This window comes from Bicyclus anynana, chromosome 26 (assembly GCF_947172395.1).
Source record: "Bicyclus anynana chromosome 26, ilBicAnyn1.1, whole genome shotgun sequence".
NCBI classification, from domain to species: Eukaryota; Metazoa; Arthropoda; class Insecta; order Lepidoptera; family Nymphalidae; genus Bicyclus; species Bicyclus anynana.
This window is the reverse complement of record NC_069108.1, coordinates 6,798,037-6,815,943: the sequence shown is the minus strand read 5'-3', so window position 1 is coordinate 6,815,943 and position 17,907 is coordinate 6,798,037. Positions and strand designations below refer to the sequence as shown.

Genomic DNA, 17,907 nt, shown 5'->3' with positions numbered 1-17,907 from the left:
TTAATTGGTCCAGGTCTAACTGGGAGGCTTTAGCCGTGGCTAGTTACCACCCTAACGACAAAGACGTACCGCCAAGCGATTTAGCGTTCCGGTACGATGTCGTGTAGAAACCGAAAGGAGTGTGGATTTTCATCCTCCTCCTAACAAGTTAGCCCGCTTCCACCTTAGATTGCATCATCACTTACCATCAGGTGAGATTGTAATCAAGGGCTAACTTGTAAAGAATAAAAAAAAAGTTACTCACGGAAAATTAACTTGATAGTAATCAATAGGGATGATGACAGTTTTTTAAATTGTATATAAATTAAGAATAAGCTAATAGTAAAGCAATTTTGTTAAAAGGAACAGGATATCTGCGATCATTACTTTCGGAGCTACAGGGATTTAAAGAGTCAGATTTGCGGCGCTGCCGCGGATCCCTGAAAAACGCCCCATACAAAATGGCTCGAAAAAATTACGTCATAGGCAATGTAATGATCGTTAGATTTGTATGCGCGTTTAAACAAAATTACTAATATCTTTGTTATTTGTAAATCTTAATAGTTCAAATATTATAAAATGTCACATTTAATGTAAGGAAGCTAAAACTGTATGAATTTTCATCTAATTACGATAAAAAAATTTTAGTAGTTTTTGAAATTTTATAATCTCATTTATTTTGCAAATATCCAGACAATCTTTGCTTTTTATGTATAAATTAGTTAACATTGACCCTATTTACCCGAATGTATCATAAAAATCAATATATTCAAACCTAGTCATCATCCCCATTGTAAAAATGTTCCACGAATCCTGGACTAGTAGGTATTATGGACTTAATCAAAAAGAAATGTATTCGGAGAGTGTTGAACAAAGAAATTGTGATATTGCAAACATATTATTTATGATACGGAAAAAAAATTAAATGCATTTAACAGTAAGAATGTGGCATTTTCATTACCCACATAGCAGTGGCGAAGTATGGAATTTTCATGAAGGTAAGCCGTCGCAAATAAAAAGAAATTCATACAGCTTGATGCAAACTCCGGATTCTCATTATCCTTACATATTATAATCGGACTCAAAGGTGATTACAAATATAAGAAAACTAATGTCGAACAAAGGTTATTCACAACACTTGTCAGGACAACTTAATTAACAAATCAAACTGTAACCAAAATAAGACCCTAGAATGGCAGAGAATGACCTTGAGTGAAGTCACGCACTTGTGAACGATATGTGTAGGGTTAAAGGATCCTTTTACTGTATACAAACACTCCCCTTTTCCACTCCAGTCACTCTCCCGCCTATCCCAAGTAACCCATAAAGAATTACACAACAAGAGATGTGGACGGCTCGAACGCCACGAGCACACTGAAGCCGTCTGTACCGCAATTCGTTGCTACGCGGCGATAACATTCATAACATTCATAACAACTGTGTATGCAGTGGTATGCATTAAACTGCATACCCTAAGAGATGTTTTCTTAATCCTTAGTAAATGCAGATTTTCCCAGTTTGGTTATTTTTTTCTTACTACTGCATACACTACTACAACCTAATGCACGCCACTGCTACAACCTAATGCACGCCACTGTATGTATGTATGGATTTTTAAAAGGTAACCCGATGGGAATCGGACTGTATGGACTCTTCGCCACTGCTACATAGTAAGTAGGTTCATGCCGACGGCCCACGGTTTTACCCGCGTACAGTCCGTTTCATGTAGAATGGTGCGGGTGACGGTACGTTTCACTCTTGAAAGTTTGCCTCGATTCACAATAATAGTAATATGTATATAGATTCACAATAATAGTATTATGAACGTCACACAGGCGACTGTCACCGTACCCATGCTACCTGAAAAACACTTTAGTTCCCGTTCCCGTGAGAATACCTGACACTCACAAATAACGTGACTTCCTAGTGGTAAAAGTATTTTCAAAATCGGTCCAGTAGTTCCAGAGATAATACCACAAATGTTAGATATTTATTTAGTCTTTGTAGTGATAGCCCAGTGGATATGACCCCTGCCTCTGATTCCGGAGGGCGTGGGTTCGAATCCGGTCCGGGGCTTTTCAGTTGTGTGCATTTTAAGACATTAAATATCACGTGTCTCAAACGGTGAAGGAAGAACATCGTGAGGAAACCAGCATACCAGATAATTTTCTTAATTCTCTGCGTGTGTGAAGTCTGCCAATCCGCGTTGGGCCAGCGTGGTGGACTATTATAGCCCCTCACATTCTGAGAGGTGACTCGAGCTCAGCAGAGAGCCGAATTATGGTTGATAATGATGATAGATATAAAAATTTTAATAAAAAAATTCAACCGACTTCCAACTCAAAAATTAGCCTAAACTAAAAAGCAAAAAATAACATCTTACCTATGTGCTACCTTCTGATCAGTTTGAAGGCGGTGCCAAGCCAGTGATGTTTTAATTTAAGCCGTTTAAATTACAAAATTTCTGTGGTTCTTTCAGAAACGGCTTTAATTAAAACATGACACTTTTTAATTTTTAGTGTTAGCACACCTACTGAGTGTAACCAAAACTGATACTAATAACCTTCGAGAAGTTCTCTTCATTGTCCTTCGTCTTCAATACCAGACCCTTAATTCAGTCACAACCCATCTAGGTGGAAAGTTCTCAGCAATACAAATTCATAAAGTCCCAACAAAGGTAGCTACTGTGAACCGTCGAGGAGTTCCCTTAACTCTCCTTCATCTTCGTCACCAGGCCCCTAATACAGTCACAACCCATCTAGGTGGAAAGTTCTCATCAATACAAATTTATCAAGTCCAAACACAAGGTAGCTACTGGGAACCACTGAAGAGTTCTCTTAACTGTCCTTCGTCTTCATCATCAGACCCTCAATACGGTCACAACCCATCTAGGTGGAAAGTTCTCATCAATACAAATAAATCTAGCCCAAACAAAAGGTACCTGCTGTAAATCGTTGACGAGTTCCATCGTCTGTTTTTCAGCTTCATCATCAGACCAACTCCAGACCTTCATAAAATTGTAGTGGTTTAAGATACCTTATGGAAACATTAACAAACGCACTAGCCGTCCCTACGATTTTCGAAAGTTCCCCTCGATTTCTCCAGGATGCCATCATCAGATCCTGACATGAAAAAAATGGGACCACTCTGGAATCAAACCCTACAAAACAAAAAAATAATTTTCAAAATCGGTCCACAAATGACGGAATTATCGCTGGACATACATAAAAAAAAAAACATACATACAGCCGAACGTAGAACCTTCTCCTTTTTGGAAGTCGGTTAAAAATGGAATCGCTTCCGATAAATGTAGTATTAGACAGTGATTCAGGAAGGTTTACCTATATGTATACTAATAGGTACCTACTTATTTACACACTATAGTAAAGACGTCACAAATCTTTGCGTACAGAGAGCTATGATACTCGCTAATAACGTGGCTTTCTAGTAGTAAAAGAGTTTCCAAAATCGGTTAAGTAGATGCAGAGATAACACCACAAACGTTAGGTCTTTTTTTTATTTTTTTTAAAAGAATATTTGCCATATTTTTTTAAAGTATGACCAATACACTACATACTAAAAATGAAAAAAAAATTAATAAAAATAAGCCCAAACAATGGGTAACTGCTGTAAATCGTTGAGGAGTTCTATCGTCTGCGTTTCGACTCCATCATCAGATCGACTCCAGACCTTCATTAAGTTGTAGTGTTATAAAAAGGTTAATGGAAAAAATTTAAATCGCTATAGTTGTCCTTACAATTTTTGAAAGTTTCCCTCGATTTCTCCAGGATCCCATCATCAGATACTGATATGGTGACAATGGGACCACTTCAGGAGTATACACTTTCAAACAAAAAAAAATTCAAAATGACGAAGTTCTGAGATTACAACATTTAACATTAAAAAAAGTCCTCTTTTTTTTGAACTCAGTTAAAAAAGAGTAAAGATTTGATTATATTTTGTTTGTTTGCATTGGATAGGCTCAGAAACTACTGAACTGATTTGAAAAATTCTTTGACTGTTGGGAAGCTACACTATCCCCGGAGCTATAAGCTAACGGGTGACACCGCGTGCGTCTGCTAGTAGGTGATATTGTTGGTGTCGCTCAGTAGCGATCTCTAGACGCTAATATTTCACTTCACCATCATGTATAGGTTACATAAAAAACAACACTTTTTAAAATATCTTCAATTTTATTACAAGTACTTTTACTGTTCGATAGTAGCGATCTCTAGAGGCAGCCTTAGGCTCAGGAACACATGAGCACGTACACTGCAGGTGTTTGGGCGCTGAGCATTGCCCTTTGCCGAGTACGCTTACATGCACATGTCACGCACACAGGCATGAATTATGTCTCACAACTGCTCTTGTGAACTGTGGGTTCTCATATGCATTAATAACTTACTTTTTTGTGCACATTTATAATTGCATACCTCACAGGAAAATGGCTTTTCACCAGTGTGGATTTTAATATGCTGTAATAATTTATCTTTCCGTGCACATTTGTAATTGCATATCTCACAGGAAAATGGCTTCTTACCAGTGTGGGTCATCATGTGTTTTGATAAATCACCTTTATGTGCACATTTGTGATTGCATACCTCACAGGAAAATGGCTTATCACCAGTGTGTGATCTAATATGCCGTGATAAATCACCTTTATGTGCACATTTGTAATTGCATATCTCACAGGAAAATGGCCTTTCACCAGTGTGTGTTTTAATATGCTGTAATAAATTATTTTTTCGTGCAAATTTGTTATTGCATATCTCACAGGAAAATGGTTTCTCACCAGTGTGGGTAATCATGTGTTTTGATAAAGCACCTTTTTGTGCACATTTGTAACTGCATATCTCACAGGAAAATGGCTTCTCTCCAGTGTGGGTTTTAATATGCTTTAATAAAGTATCTTTTCGTGCACATTTGTAAATGCATATCTCACAGGAAAATGGCTTCTCTCCAGTGTGGGTTTTAATATGCTGTAATAAAGTATCTTTTTGTGCACATTTATAATTGCATATCTCACAGGGAAATGGCTTCTCACCAGTGTGGGTCATCATATGTTTTGATAAATCACCTTTTCGTGCACATTTGTAATAGCATATTTCACAGGAAAATGGCTTCTTACCAGTGTGTGTTCTAATATGCCGTAATAATTTATCTTTTTGTGCACATTTAAAATTGCATATCTCACAGGAAAATGGCTTCTCACCAGTATGAGTTATCTTTTGCTTTAATAAATCAATTTTTTGTGAACATTTATAGTTGCTTATAGTGCAAGAGTAAGGCTTGGCAGCAGTGTGGAGACTCACGCGTTGATTCTCACCAAGTACAACTTTGTTGGGTATCTTGAATATATCATATAACTGGAGTACACAATCTGTGAATCTATTTGTATCTGTGTAGGGTTTGGTGCCGCTCTCAGATGATCGGTCGTCCAGTTCGCCAATGTTAGTTTCAAGGATTTGTTCACTTTTCTGAATAGCACCTGCTTCTTCAGTTGCCTGCACTTTGTTCTCGTTACTTGCAGCAAGTCTCGCGAACAGTGGAGTTACTGAAACAAAACATTCTTCTTATAATTTAGTCCGACAAACCTTAATGACCTTCATACAACCAATGATACTTGATAATATAAGTCTCAGAACAGTTATAGTGCCAGAGGTGCAGGGTTCCATCCCTGGCCATTGAACTATTGTCCTCCTTGCTTGCTGGAAGGGTGAGGGGAGTAATGGTCATATTTCAAAGATATATTAGTGTTTTTGGCACACAAAAGGATGTGATTCCCTCCTTATAAGTAAACACTTAGCCACATACCTAAAGGCTGAGTACAGCTTGCAGCCGGGGGAAGGACATCTTTCAGCCTCTGACTTCCTGTTCTGTGAAACATAGCAGCAGAATGTGAGTTTGCCAGCTTGAGATCCACAATAACACAGTTTTTATTTGAAGTAACAAAATGAATGGACGAGGCAGATGGCCCACCTGATGGTGCAACAGTTTGCAGGGCGTGCAAGGAGCGTCCTACAAAGTGCCGCCCTGGGTCCATCAGCCTGAGGCGTAGGTGTGCCCTCATGGGCCTCATGGGCCTGTAATTACACCGGCAGCAGACCGGAACACTCACAGCACATTGTCTCAGACTTGTCCTAGTGCACAAGCAGTGTTATGACACTAGTGTTGTATACTGACTTGTTCTGCAGCACGAGTGAGTCACAGCTGCGGCTCACAGCTGCACGAGGCTCGCACACTTGTGATGCACATGCAGCGTTCTGCCAAATACAAAACTCATTTACAACATGTCTGTCTGTCCACAGAGGACATTGTATGAAAGATATGTCACCTGGAGATGCTTGCTCATGTGTTCCTTGTGTGCAGGCTCTTGCACAAAGTCCTCAAAACAAAATGCTTTCCTACCAAGAGCTTTACTTATAGCTTCATCCAGTAGCCTGGACTCTAACTTTATGCTCCGGTCAGAGTATTCATCATCAGAGGCACAATTGTGTTGTGCCAATTTCAAGTTATCAGCACTCGACATGGAGTCAGAACTGCCTTCATTCTTCACCACAACTGTTGCAACACCTCCCACTACAGATTCCTCTGCTGCTGTCTGTTCCTCTTCATCAGTGTGATCTATGTACAAGTCACAATGGTTAGCTCCTAATGTTGTTTGTGTCAAATTACACTTCAGATGTGCACTTGTGCAGTTCAGCAATTCTTTGTGTTGTATAGTATTCTGAAACAAGATCAATGTTAACACCAAACAATCAACTCCTCAAGACATGACTATGTGTTTCAGGTTTACATATAAATGAAATAGTTAATACTGAGTACTCACTAATCCATGTTGTTCAACTAAGTCTGTCATCAGTGAATGGGCTCTCAAGCTCAAGTCTCTAAATCTACTGAAGTTCATCAATCTCTGAGCACACAGCACACAGAGTGTTTGCTTCAGGTTTGCTCGACAACACAACTGAAACAACTGCACACACACATTACTGATAAACAGAAAAAAATAATATTATGTACTTGAATGTACAATTTGATTGACAACTCACAGACAGTCCAGTCAGCTGTTCATATGCCTCCTCCAACTTGTGTTTGCTCATTAGAAACAGCTTGCTGTCAGTGTCCAGGCATATTATGCACATCTGTAAATATACCAATAGTCACTGCTGTGGCTTGTGACTAATGCTGCTGTAAGTGTCTTGATTGGAGAATTAGGTATTCATTGTATTTGATGTATCTGTTATTGCCATGTTAGCAAATAAATAAATTGTACTTACCAACTATTATTAGTGATCTATTCACAAATAAAAACATAATAAACTGACCTGCACTGTTGAGGGAACAGCATTAGAGTGAATCTCCCTCACACTACTGTTTGTATTGAGAAAGTTGTCATCTACCAAGTGCTGGGAGCAGACCACAGCAGTGTCGGGCAGGTGAGGGTCTTGTACGCTGAGGGCTCTGAGCCAAGCAGTGCGGAGATTTCCTTCACTGGGTAATCTACATCAACATACATGGTATTCACAGCTATGTGTCTTCACTAATAAGACTACTACTACTAATAGAGTAGACAATGAAATTACACTAGGATATAACTAGGATCCAACAAAGCTCAGTCACTTAGTACACACTACACAGTGCAAGAGACAAGGTCATAGTTATTGCACTAGGTAATCTTCATGGTAACGTTTGATTTTGAAAGTCAGAAAACTCAGAAAAGGGCTTGTTGACAAAGAGTAAAGTTGTCTGGGAGATTGGTGATTGAGGTGAAATTCACAAGATAACTAATTGTACTCACGCATGAAAGGTAATTTCCGTTTTCTCAGATGTTGACACATTGTTCGATGTATTTTCACATAAAGGCACGCAGCACCGCATTATTGCTTCTTCGCCACGAATACAATTGTGCTCACAGATTGAGGAAGTAATTAGATAGCTAAAGTGCCAAAGTGTGATCTGTTCTGTGATTGTGATCAATGGGGGTACTGCTTTTGTGCTCACCGTAGAGTGTCGTCTGCTCTGCTTCACTTCTTATAACTAAGATCAGAATTCATGCAACACTTCACGTTTCACGTGGTACTTAGCTATACTTTTTTTGACTTTCTGTTTTTCTTTTTTGTTTTGAACGATTTAGTTTTAGTAACCTTAAAAATTCACTGAACTCAACAAATAATTCAATTCAATTAAATTTTTGTTGCATATGACACTTGACACTGACAGTGACACAAAGATTACAGTGTACTAAGGTAACACATCGTTAAATTGATTGAGCACAGACATACGCAAGAATACCGTTGCCATTGTCTATTTTCCAAGTTTCTTTCCTGAATTCGGGGTAAAAACATCCACGAACCGCCACATGTTGGAGTAACGAAATAAGTAAAATTAATACACCTTTTTTGTTAAAATAGAATAAAATAAGAAAATTAAGCTTTCTTATCTAGATATCATTCAAGTTCAAACTCAAAGAGTGCAGCGCCGTGGACGCGCCGCTTAGTAATTTATATCACAATATTAGGGTAGAGGTAGTTGAAAGTATACAACGAGTTTCACGCGAACGAAGTCGCGGGCGTCCGCTAGTTACATTATATTTGTATTTTTTTTTATGATTTATAACAAATTTTTAAAGCTGTAACTTTAAAAATGAAGGACTTTCCATACAAACTTTCAACCCCTATTTCACCCCCTTCTCATTTTATTTTCGCAATAAAATGTATCTTATGACCTTTTCCGTATTATGGTCTTAAACCGTGCCAAGTTTCATTTGAATTCATTCAGTAGTTTCAGCGTGATGCTCGAATAACAAAAAAATACGGACAGACAGATAGACAAAAAATCGAAAAAAATAATATTTTTAGCTTCAATATCGATTATATAATGCCCTCCAACAAAAAATTTTCAAAATATTTTCAATGTACAGAATGTACAGAATTCGTATTATATGAATAGATTCTAGATGGCGCTAGTAGTACTCTATGCCACGCTAATGTTTGGTGTTACAAATTGTATAAGTAAAATCTCAAAATGCGATTAAATGTATAGAATTCGACCTGTTTTAGTAAAAGTAGGTTTATATCTAATATTATATTATATATTTCAATGTAAAGAATTTGGAATTAAATTAAATTTGGTATCTTGAAAAACAAAAATAAGAAAAGAATAATAATTTTGGTGGATTAACTTAATATTTATTAACCCAGTTTTATTTCACTGAATGCACATCGCACTCCTACATTTTAACTGTCTCAACTCGAAAATTTTACAAATTGAAGTATCAAATTTTGTCATATCTGATTCGATTAGGTAAATGTGTAATGTTTATGTTAATGTTGTACTGTAGGGTTGTAACGTTGTACTGTAATGTTATATATATAATATATTTCGGGTCTGTGTGCCGTATACCTACTGTTGAAGAAATATGTATAGTACGTATACGTATAATCTACGCAAAAATACTATACTTCCAACAACTTTACAAACGTTCTTTATTTCTTTTCTTATAAAACTTTATAAACATTTTCATCGAATCCGAACTCATTTGTCTTATCAAATTTAGAACATAAAATGAACGATTGAATAACAAAACAAATACTTTTGGTTCTAGAAATATTTTACGTGAAAAAGCATTTAATATCTCATAAAGAAGACTTCGTATTGAGGTACTGAAGAATTTGGTACGAAAAGATGTGGAATTTCCCTCTCTTTCGAAATTGAACCAAAGGCCTAGCAGCTAGCTGGACATGTGCTGTGTGCACATGTCCTGTGTATGGTCGGATGCACATTTTGCCATCTCCGAACATCGTGCGCTACGCTGCGCTACGCTGCGCTTAGGTGTTCCCCGTCACGCGGCGGCAAGGGATCACCCCGCATGTTGAATGACCCGCGCGAAGGGTGAGCCGCACCTGCTTTCGGATACGCCTTAGAGATGGTATAATTACTTGTATGTATACTATACTCGTCCACAATTTCGAGTGCAGTGTTCGATGATAACTGGGACGTTGCAGCACATTAGAGTTGCCAACATTTAAAAAAAATTAGTATTTTTCAGATTTAGCCAAAAAGAATATACTCGCATATGCATAAAAAAATATATATATTAATATATATATGTATACTAGCGGACGCCCGCGACTTCGTCCGCGTAAATTTCGATGTCAACTTTACTACTACCCCTACCCTACCTTACCCTACCCCTACCCTACCACTACCCCTACCCTACCCTACCCCTACCCTACCACTACCCCAACCCTACCCTACCCCTACCCCCACTCTATCCCAAAACTACCCCTACCTTACCTACACCCTACCCCCATCCTACCCCTACCCCCATCCTACCCCTACTCCCATCCTACCCCTACCTTCCCCGTACCCTATCCCTTTCCTACCCCTATCTCACGCCTATTCTACCCCTACCCTACCACTTCCCTATCCTACCCGTACCTCTACCCTACCACTACCCTACCTCTACCCCTACCCTACCACTACCCTAAACCCGGCCCTAAACCTACCCTACCCCTACACTACCCCTACGCTTCCCTACCCGTACCCTACCCTACCCTGTAACTTCTCTATCTTACTCCTACCCTTAGCAAAATCGGTCCAGTCCTTTGAGAGTGGTGGTATGACCAAGAGAAATAGAGACTTCGATGCTAATAATATAAAGAGGTAAAGTTCGTGTGGTTGTAGGAAGTAATCTCTGGATCTACTGGACCGATTTGGAAAATTGTTTTACCAATAGAAAGCTACGTTATTTGCGAGTGTCATAGGCTATGTTTGATCCCCATATTCACACGGGAACGGGAACTACGTAAGTGAAAGCGCCCGACGTCATATAGCGGAATTTCTGCGTCTTTTAGAAATTTTGTATTATCTTCGAAACTATTTAAGTAATTAACATACTGTAAAGGGCAAATCATATCTCCATAATATCCTTGTGATTAATAAATAATTTATTTTAATAAGGATTAAAGTTTAGTTGTATAAATAATGACGTAAACCTAAGTATATAAAATTAATAATTTTTAAAACACAAAAGGTACTATATCTGCTAATATATAGAAGATAGATATATGGTGTCGCGGACTTTTTTGTAGAACTTTTAAAGATACATAATGTCTCCATACATTAATTTCAATTTTACACAATAATTAAGGCAGCGCATGCGAATAAGTCTGTTTAAGAGGATTTTCAGTCCGACCTGTATGACAAAAACTGTGATAACTCGGCTAATATATATGATACCAATATAAAATATAGCCTATAGCACTCCCCGATAATGTAGCATTCTACTGGTGAAAGAATTTTTAAAATCGGACCAGTAGTTCCGAAGATTACCCCATTTAAAAAATGTGACAAACTTACAAACTTACAAACTTTACCTCTTTATAATATTAGTATAGATATATAACATTACAGTACAACGTTACAACCCTACAGTACAACATTAACATGAACATTACACATTTACCTAATCGAATCGGATATGACAAAATTTGATATTTCGATTTGAAAAATTTTCGACTTGAGACAGTCAAAACGTGCGATATGCATTCAGTACAATAAAACTGAGGTAAATAATAAGTTAATCCACCAAAAAGTTTAGATGAGTTATTAATTTAATTTTGACTAAAAATAAAGACCAAGAATTTATAATGGATGGTGTGCCGTTTATAGTCATTATTATACATAATCAGAAATGAGGAGATCCGTAGAAGAACCAAAGTCACCGACATAGCCCAACGTGTTGGGAAGCTAAAGTGGCAACGGGCGGGGCACATAGATCGAAGAGCCGATGGACGTTGGGGTCCCAAGGTGTCCCCACCAGGAGGACTGACGACATCAAGCGAGTCGCAGGGATTCGCTGGATGCCGGCGGCTTAGGAGCGTGATGTTTGGAAGTCCCTACAAAAGGCCTATGTCCTGCAGTGGGCGTCCATCGGCTGACATGATGACTGTGTAAGACGTTAGGAACATCTTTCAAGTAGTAAAATAACGTGATATAAATTACTAGGAGCGTCCAATGCGCTGCATTCTTTGAACTTGAATCATATCAGATAAGTTAGATTAATTTTCTTGTTTACTTCTATTTCAATAAAAAAGTTGCATAAATTTTACTTATTTCGTTATTTGTTGGTTTGTGGGGGGTTTGGGTAAATTTTCTCTCCGGTTTCAGGATATTAGGTTCTGAATTTTGGGGAACTTGGGAAATAGGCAATGTCAACGTTATTGTTGCGTATGTCTTTCCCATATATTTACTCTACTCTTTGGTCTGTGCTCAATCAACTCAACTATCTGTCGCTGACACTGTCACTGTCAACTGTCAAGTGTCAAATGACAGGTAATAAAAATATTTGTTCACTTGTCCAGTGAATTTTTATGGTTACCAAAAAATCCTTTAAAAATACGCACGGCCTGTCAACTAAATCATTCAAAACACATTACAAAAAAGAAAAACAAAAAAGTCAAAAGTATCATCGAGTCTAAAAAAATTATTGCTAAGTACCACGTGAAACGTGAAGTGTTGCATGAATTCTGTGGTAAATAATATTATCTGGTCTTAGGCTAACATTTGAATTCTGAATTCTGATCTTAGTGATGATGATGAGATAAGAAGTGAAGCAGAGCAGACGACACTCTACGGTGAGCACAAAAGCAGTACATCAGTTGATCACAATCACAACAGATCACGCTTTGGCACTTTAGCTATCTAATTACTTCCTCAATCTGTGAGCACAATTGTATTCGTGGCGAAGAAGCAATAATGCGGTGCTGCGTGCCTTTATGTGGAAATACATCAAACAATGTGTCAACATCTGAGAAAACGGAAATTACCTTTCATGCGTGAGTACAATTAGTTATCTCGTGAATTTCACCTCAGCCACCAATCTCCCAGACAACTTTACAACTCTTTGTCAACAAGCCCTTTTCTGAGTTTTCCGACTTTCAAAATCAAAAGTTTACCATAAAGATTGCCTAGTGCAATAACTATGACCTTGTCTCTTACACTGTGTACTGTGTACTAAGTGACTGAGCTTTGTTGGATCCTAGTTATATCCTAGTATAATTTCATTGTCTACTCTATTAGTAGTAGTAGTCTTATTAGTGAAGACACATAGCTGAATACCATGTATGTTGATGTAGATTACCCAGTGAAGGAAATCTCCGCACTGCTTGGCTCAGAACCTTCGGCGTACAAGACCCTCACCTGCCCAACACTGCTGTGGTCTGCTCCCAGCACTTGGTAGATGACAACTTTCTCAATACAAACAGTAGTGTGAGGGAGATTCACTCTAATGCTGTTCCCTCAACAGTGCAGGTCAGTTTATTATGTTTTTATTTGTGAATAGATCACTAACAATAGTTGTTAATAACAATTTATTTATTTGCTAACATGGCAATAACAGATACATCAAATACAATGAATACCTAATTCTCCAATCAAGACACTTACAGCAGCGTTAGTCACACGCCACAGCAGTGACTATTGGTATATTTACAGATGTGCATGATATGCCTGGACACTGACAGCAAGCTGTCTCTAATGAGCAAACACAAGTTGGAGGAGGCATATGAACAGCTAACTGGACTGTCTGTGAGTTGACAATCAAATTGTACATTCAAGTACATAATATTGTTTTTTTCTGTTTATCAGTAATGTGTGTGTGCAGTTGTTTCAGTTGTGTCGTCGAGCAAACCTGAAGCAAACACTCTGTGTGCTGTGTGCTCAGAGATTGATGAACTTCAGTAAATTTAGAGACTTGAGCTTGAGAGCCCATTCACTGATGACAGACTTAGTTGAACAATATGAATTAGTGAGTACTCAGTATTAACTATTTCATTTATAAGTAAACCTGAAACACATAGTCATCTCTTGAGGAGTTGATTGTTTGGTGTTAACATTGACCTTGTTTCAGAATACTATACAACACAAAGAATTGCTGAACTGCACAAGTGCACATCTGAAGTGTAATTTGACACAAACAACATTAGGAGCTAACCATTGTGACTTGTACATAGATCACACTGATGAAGAGGAACAGACAGCAGCAGAGGAATCTGTAGTGGGAGGTGTTGCAACAGTTGTGGTGAAGAATGAAGGCAGTTCTGACTCCATGTTGAGTGCTGATAACTTGGAATTGGCACAACACAATTGTGCCTCTGATGATGAATACTCTGACCGGAGCATAAAGTTAGAGTCCAGGCTACTGGATGAAGCTATAAGTAAAGCTCTTGGTAGGAAAGCATTTTGTTTTGAGGACTTTGTGCAAGAGCCTGCACACAAGGAACACATGAGCAAGCATCTCCAGGTGACATATCTATCATACAATGACCTCTGTGGACAGACAGACATGTTGTAAATGAGTTTTGTGTTTGGCAGAACGCTGCATGTGCATCACAAGTGTTCGAGCCTCGTGCAGCTGTGAACCGCAGCTGTGACTCACTTGTGCTGCAGAACAAGTCAGTATACAACACTAGTGTCATAACACTGCTTGTGCACTAGGACAAGTCTGAGACAATGTGCTGTGAGTGTTCCGGTCTGCTGCCGGTGTAATTACAGGCCCATGAGGCTCCACACCTACGCCTCAGGCTGATGGACCCAGGGCAGCACTTAGTAGGACGCTCCTTGCACGCCCTGCAAACTGTTGCACCATCAGGTGGGCCATCTGCCTCGTCCATTCATATTGTTACTTCAAATAAAAACTGTGTTATTGTGGATCTCAAGCTGGCAAACTCACATTCTGCTGCTATGTTTCACAGAACAGGAAGTCAGAGGCTGAATGATGTCCCTCCCCCGGCTGCAAACTCACATTCTGCTGCTATGTTCCACGCAACAGGCAGTCGGAAGCTCAATGATGTCCCTCTCCTGGCAGCTGCAGACTGTGCTCAACCTTTAGGTATGTGACTGAGTGTTTACTTACAAGGAGGGAATCACAATCTTTCGTCTGCCAAAAACACTAATATATATTTGAAATATGACCATTACTCCCCTCCCCCTCCCAGCAAGCAAGGAGGACAATAGTTCAATGGCCAGGGATTGAACCCTGCACCTCTGGCACTATAACTGTTCTGAGACTTATATTATGAAGTATCATTGGTTGTATAAAGGTCATAAAGGTTTGTCGGACTAAATTATAAGAAGAATGTTTTGTTTCAGTAACTCCACTGTTCGCGAGACTTGCTGCAAGTAACGAGAACAAAGTGCAGGCAACTGAAGAAGCAGGTGCTATTCAGAAAAGTGAACAGATCCTTGAAACTAACATTGGCGAACTGGACGACCGATCATCTGAGAGCGGCACCAAACCCTACACAGATACAAATAGATTCACAGATTGTGTAGTCCAGTTATATGATATATTCAAGATACCCAACAAAGTTGTACTTGGTGAGAATCAACGCATGAGTCTCCACACTGCTGCCAAGCCTTACTCTTGCACTATAAGCAACTACAAATGTTCACAAAAAATTGATTTATTTAAGCAAAAGATAACTCATACTGGTGAAAAGCCATTTTCCTGTGAGATATGCAATTTTAAATCTGCACAAAAAAATAAATTATTACGGCATATTAGAACACACACTGGTGAGAAGCCATTTTCCTGTGATATGTGCAATCATAAATGTGCACGAAAAGATAAATTATTACAGCATATTAAAACTCACACTGGTGAGAAGCCATTTTCCTGTGAGATATGCAATTACAAATGTGCACGAAAAAATCATTTATTACAGCATATTAAAACTCACACTGGTGAAAAGCCATTTTCCTGTGAGATATGCAATTACAAGTTTGCTGTAAAAAGTAATTTATTACGGCATATTAAAACCCACACTGGTGAGAAGCCATTTTACTGTGAGATATGCAATAACAAATTTGCACGAAAAAATAATTTATTACAGCATATTAAAACCCACACTGGTGAAAAGCCATTTTTCTGTGATATGTGCGATTACAAATGTGCACAAAAATGTCAATTATTACAGCATATTAATACCCACACTGGTAAAAATCTATTTTCCTGTGAGATATGCAATTATAAATGTTCTCTAAAAGGTAATTTATTACGGCATATTAAAACCCACATTGGTGAGAAGCCATTTTCCTGTGATATGTGCAATCATAAAAGTGCACAAAAAGATAATTTATTACGGCATATTAGAACCCACACTGGTGAGAAGCCATTTTCCTGTGAGATATGCAATTACAAATGTGCACAAATAGGTGATTTATCACGGCATATTAGAACTCACACTGGTGAGAAGCCATTTTCCTGTGAGGTATGCAATTACAAATGTGCACGGAAAGATAAATTATTACAGCATATTAAAATCCACACTGGTGAAAAGCCATTTTCCTGTGAGGTATGCAATTATAAATGTACCCAAAAAAGCAAGTTATTAATGCATATGAGAACCCACACTTCACAAGAGCAGTTGTGAAACATAATTCATGCCTGTGTGCGTGACATGTGCATGTAGGCGTACTCGGCAAAGGACAATGCTCAGCGCCCAAACACCTGCAGTGTACGTGCTCATGTGTTCCTGAGCCTAAGGCTGCCTCTAGAGATCGCTACTATCGAACAGTAAAAGTACTTGTAATAAAATTGAAGATATTTTAAAAAATGTTGTTTTTTATGTAACCTATACATGATGGTGAAGTGAAATATTAGCGTCTAGAGATCGCTACTGAGCGACAACAACAATATCACCTACTAGCAGACGCACGCGGCGTCACCCGTTAGCTTATAGCTCCGGGGATAGTGTAGCTTCCCAACAGTCAAAGAATTTTTCAAATCAGTTCAGTAGTTTCTGAGCCTATTCAATGCAAACAAACAAATTATAATCAAATCTTTACTCTTTTTTAACCGAGATCAAAAAAGGAGGACTTTTTTTAATGTTTGTTAATCAGAACTTCGTCATTTTGAATTTTTTTTTGTTTGAAAGTGTATACTCCTGAAGTGATCCCATTGTCACCATATCAGTATCTGATGATGGGATCCTGGAGAAATCGAGGGAAACTTTCAAAAATTGTAAGGACAACTATAGCGTTTTATATTTTTTCCATTAACCTTTTTATAACACAACAACTTAATGAAGGTCTGGAGTCGAAACACACACGAGGGAACTCTAACGGTGTACAACAGTTATCTTGTGTTTACCGACAAGAACTTTACACCTGGATGGGTTGTGACTGTCATTAGGGGTCTGATGATGAAGACGAAGGATAGGTACTGGAACTCCTCAATGGTTAACAATAGCTACCTAGTGATTGGGTTTGATTAATTTGTATTTATGAGAACTTAACACCTAGATGGGTTATGACTGTCATTAGGAGTATGGTAATTAGCCTGTTAGTTAACGGCTAATAAGCAATTGCTATTTATCGAAAAATAACAGACCAACTTAAAAATAAGTAATTGGAAATCGAAAATTGCATACTAATTCCGTTGTTAGTTAAAAAGATGAGATGAGATGAGATTTATTATAGGAGTCAAAGGTGATTACAAAATATAAGAAAACTAATGTCGAACAAAGGTTATGATTCACAACACTTCTCAGAACAACTTAATTAACAAATCAAACTGTAACCAAAATAAGTCCCTAGAATGGCAGAGAATGACCTTGAGTAGAGTCACGTACTTGTGAACGATGTGAGTAGGGTTAAAGGATCCTTTGACTGTATACAAACACTCCCCTTTTCCGCTCAAGTCACTCTCCCCGCCTATCCCAAGTAACCCATAAAGAATTACACAACAAGAGATGTGGACGGCTCGAACGCCACGAGCACACTGAAGCCAACACGAGATCGAGCGACGTCATATCCGTCTACTATTTCTAACACTAAACGGCGATAACAGATTTAGTAACAGTATTTAATATACGTCTATAAAGTGGTAAAAAGAAAATTAAAAAAAAATTTTTGGGGGTTCCT

At 38.3% G+C, this 17,907-nt stretch overlaps 2 protein-coding genes across 6 annotated transcripts; one reads left to right on the top strand and one right to left on the bottom strand.

The window, feature by feature from the left end:
• Window positions 1-4,133: 4,133 nt before the first annotated feature.
• Window positions 4,134-8,190, bottom strand: LOC112045809 (zinc finger protein 271). Of its 5 annotated transcripts, none has more exons than XM_052889717.1 (8): window positions 7,778-8,181; window positions 7,305-7,479; window positions 7,029-7,121; window positions 6,809-6,952; window positions 6,314-6,706; window positions 6,163-6,242; window positions 5,794-5,855; window positions 4,134-5,533 (listed from the first exon to the last, which is right to left on the bottom strand). In XM_052889717.1, the coding sequence occupies exons 1-8, from the start codon at window positions 7,855-7,857 to the stop codon at window positions 4,335-4,337; spliced, it is 2,226 nt and encodes a 741-aa protein (XP_052745677.1). In that variant the 5' UTR covers window positions 7,858-8,181; the 3' UTR covers window positions 4,134-4,334. The 5 variants fall into 5 exon arrangements, with proteins under 5 accessions (XP_052745677.1, XP_052745678.1, XP_052745679.1 ...); XM_052889718.1 differs by having other exon boundaries at window positions 6,809-6,943; XM_052889719.1 differs by lacking the exon at window positions 7,778-8,181 and having other exon boundaries at window positions 7,029-7,216; window positions 7,305-7,421.
• Window positions 8,191-12,303: 4,113 nt separating this feature from the next.
• LOC112057586 (zinc finger protein 568-like) lies at window positions 12,304-16,598 on the top strand. The gene is made up of 8 exons (XM_052889716.1): window positions 12,304-12,818; window positions 13,119-13,293; window positions 13,477-13,569; window positions 13,646-13,789; window positions 13,892-14,284; window positions 14,356-14,435; window positions 14,736-14,872; window positions 15,133-16,598. The coding sequence occupies exons 1-8, from the start codon at window positions 12,739-12,741 to the stop codon at window positions 16,413-16,415; spliced, it is 2,385 nt and encodes a 794-aa protein (XP_052745676.1). The 5' UTR covers window positions 12,304-12,738; the 3' UTR covers window positions 16,416-16,598.
• Window positions 16,599-17,907: the final 1,309 nt, after the last annotated feature.

Excerpts from the sequence above, each read along its gene's own strand:
- LOC112057586 (XM_052889716.1), top strand. The coding sequence starts at position 12,739 with ATGCGGTGCTGCGTGCCTTTATGTGGAAATACATCAAACAATGTGTCA. Across the intron at positions 14,285-14,355 it reads ACATGAGCAAGCATCTCCAG|AACGCTGCATGTGCATCACA; the intron begins GTGACATATCTA and ends TGTGTTTGGCAG. Across the intron at positions 14,436-14,735 it reads TCACTTGTGCTGCAGAACAA|AACAGGAAGTCAGAGGCTGA; the intron begins GTCAGTATACAA and ends TATGTTTCACAG.
- LOC112045809 (XM_052889717.1), bottom strand. The coding sequence starts at position 7,857 with ATGCGGTGCTGCGTGCCTTTATGTGAAAATACATCGAACAATGTGTCA. Across the intron at positions 7,122-7,304 it reads CTGTTCCCTCAACAGTGCAG|ATGTGCATAATATGCCTGGA; the intron begins GTCAGTTTATTA and ends GTATATTTACAG. Across the intron at positions 6,243-6,313 it reads ACATGAGCAAGCATCTCCAG|AACGCTGCATGTGCATCACA; the intron begins GTGACATATCTT and ends TGTATTTGGCAG.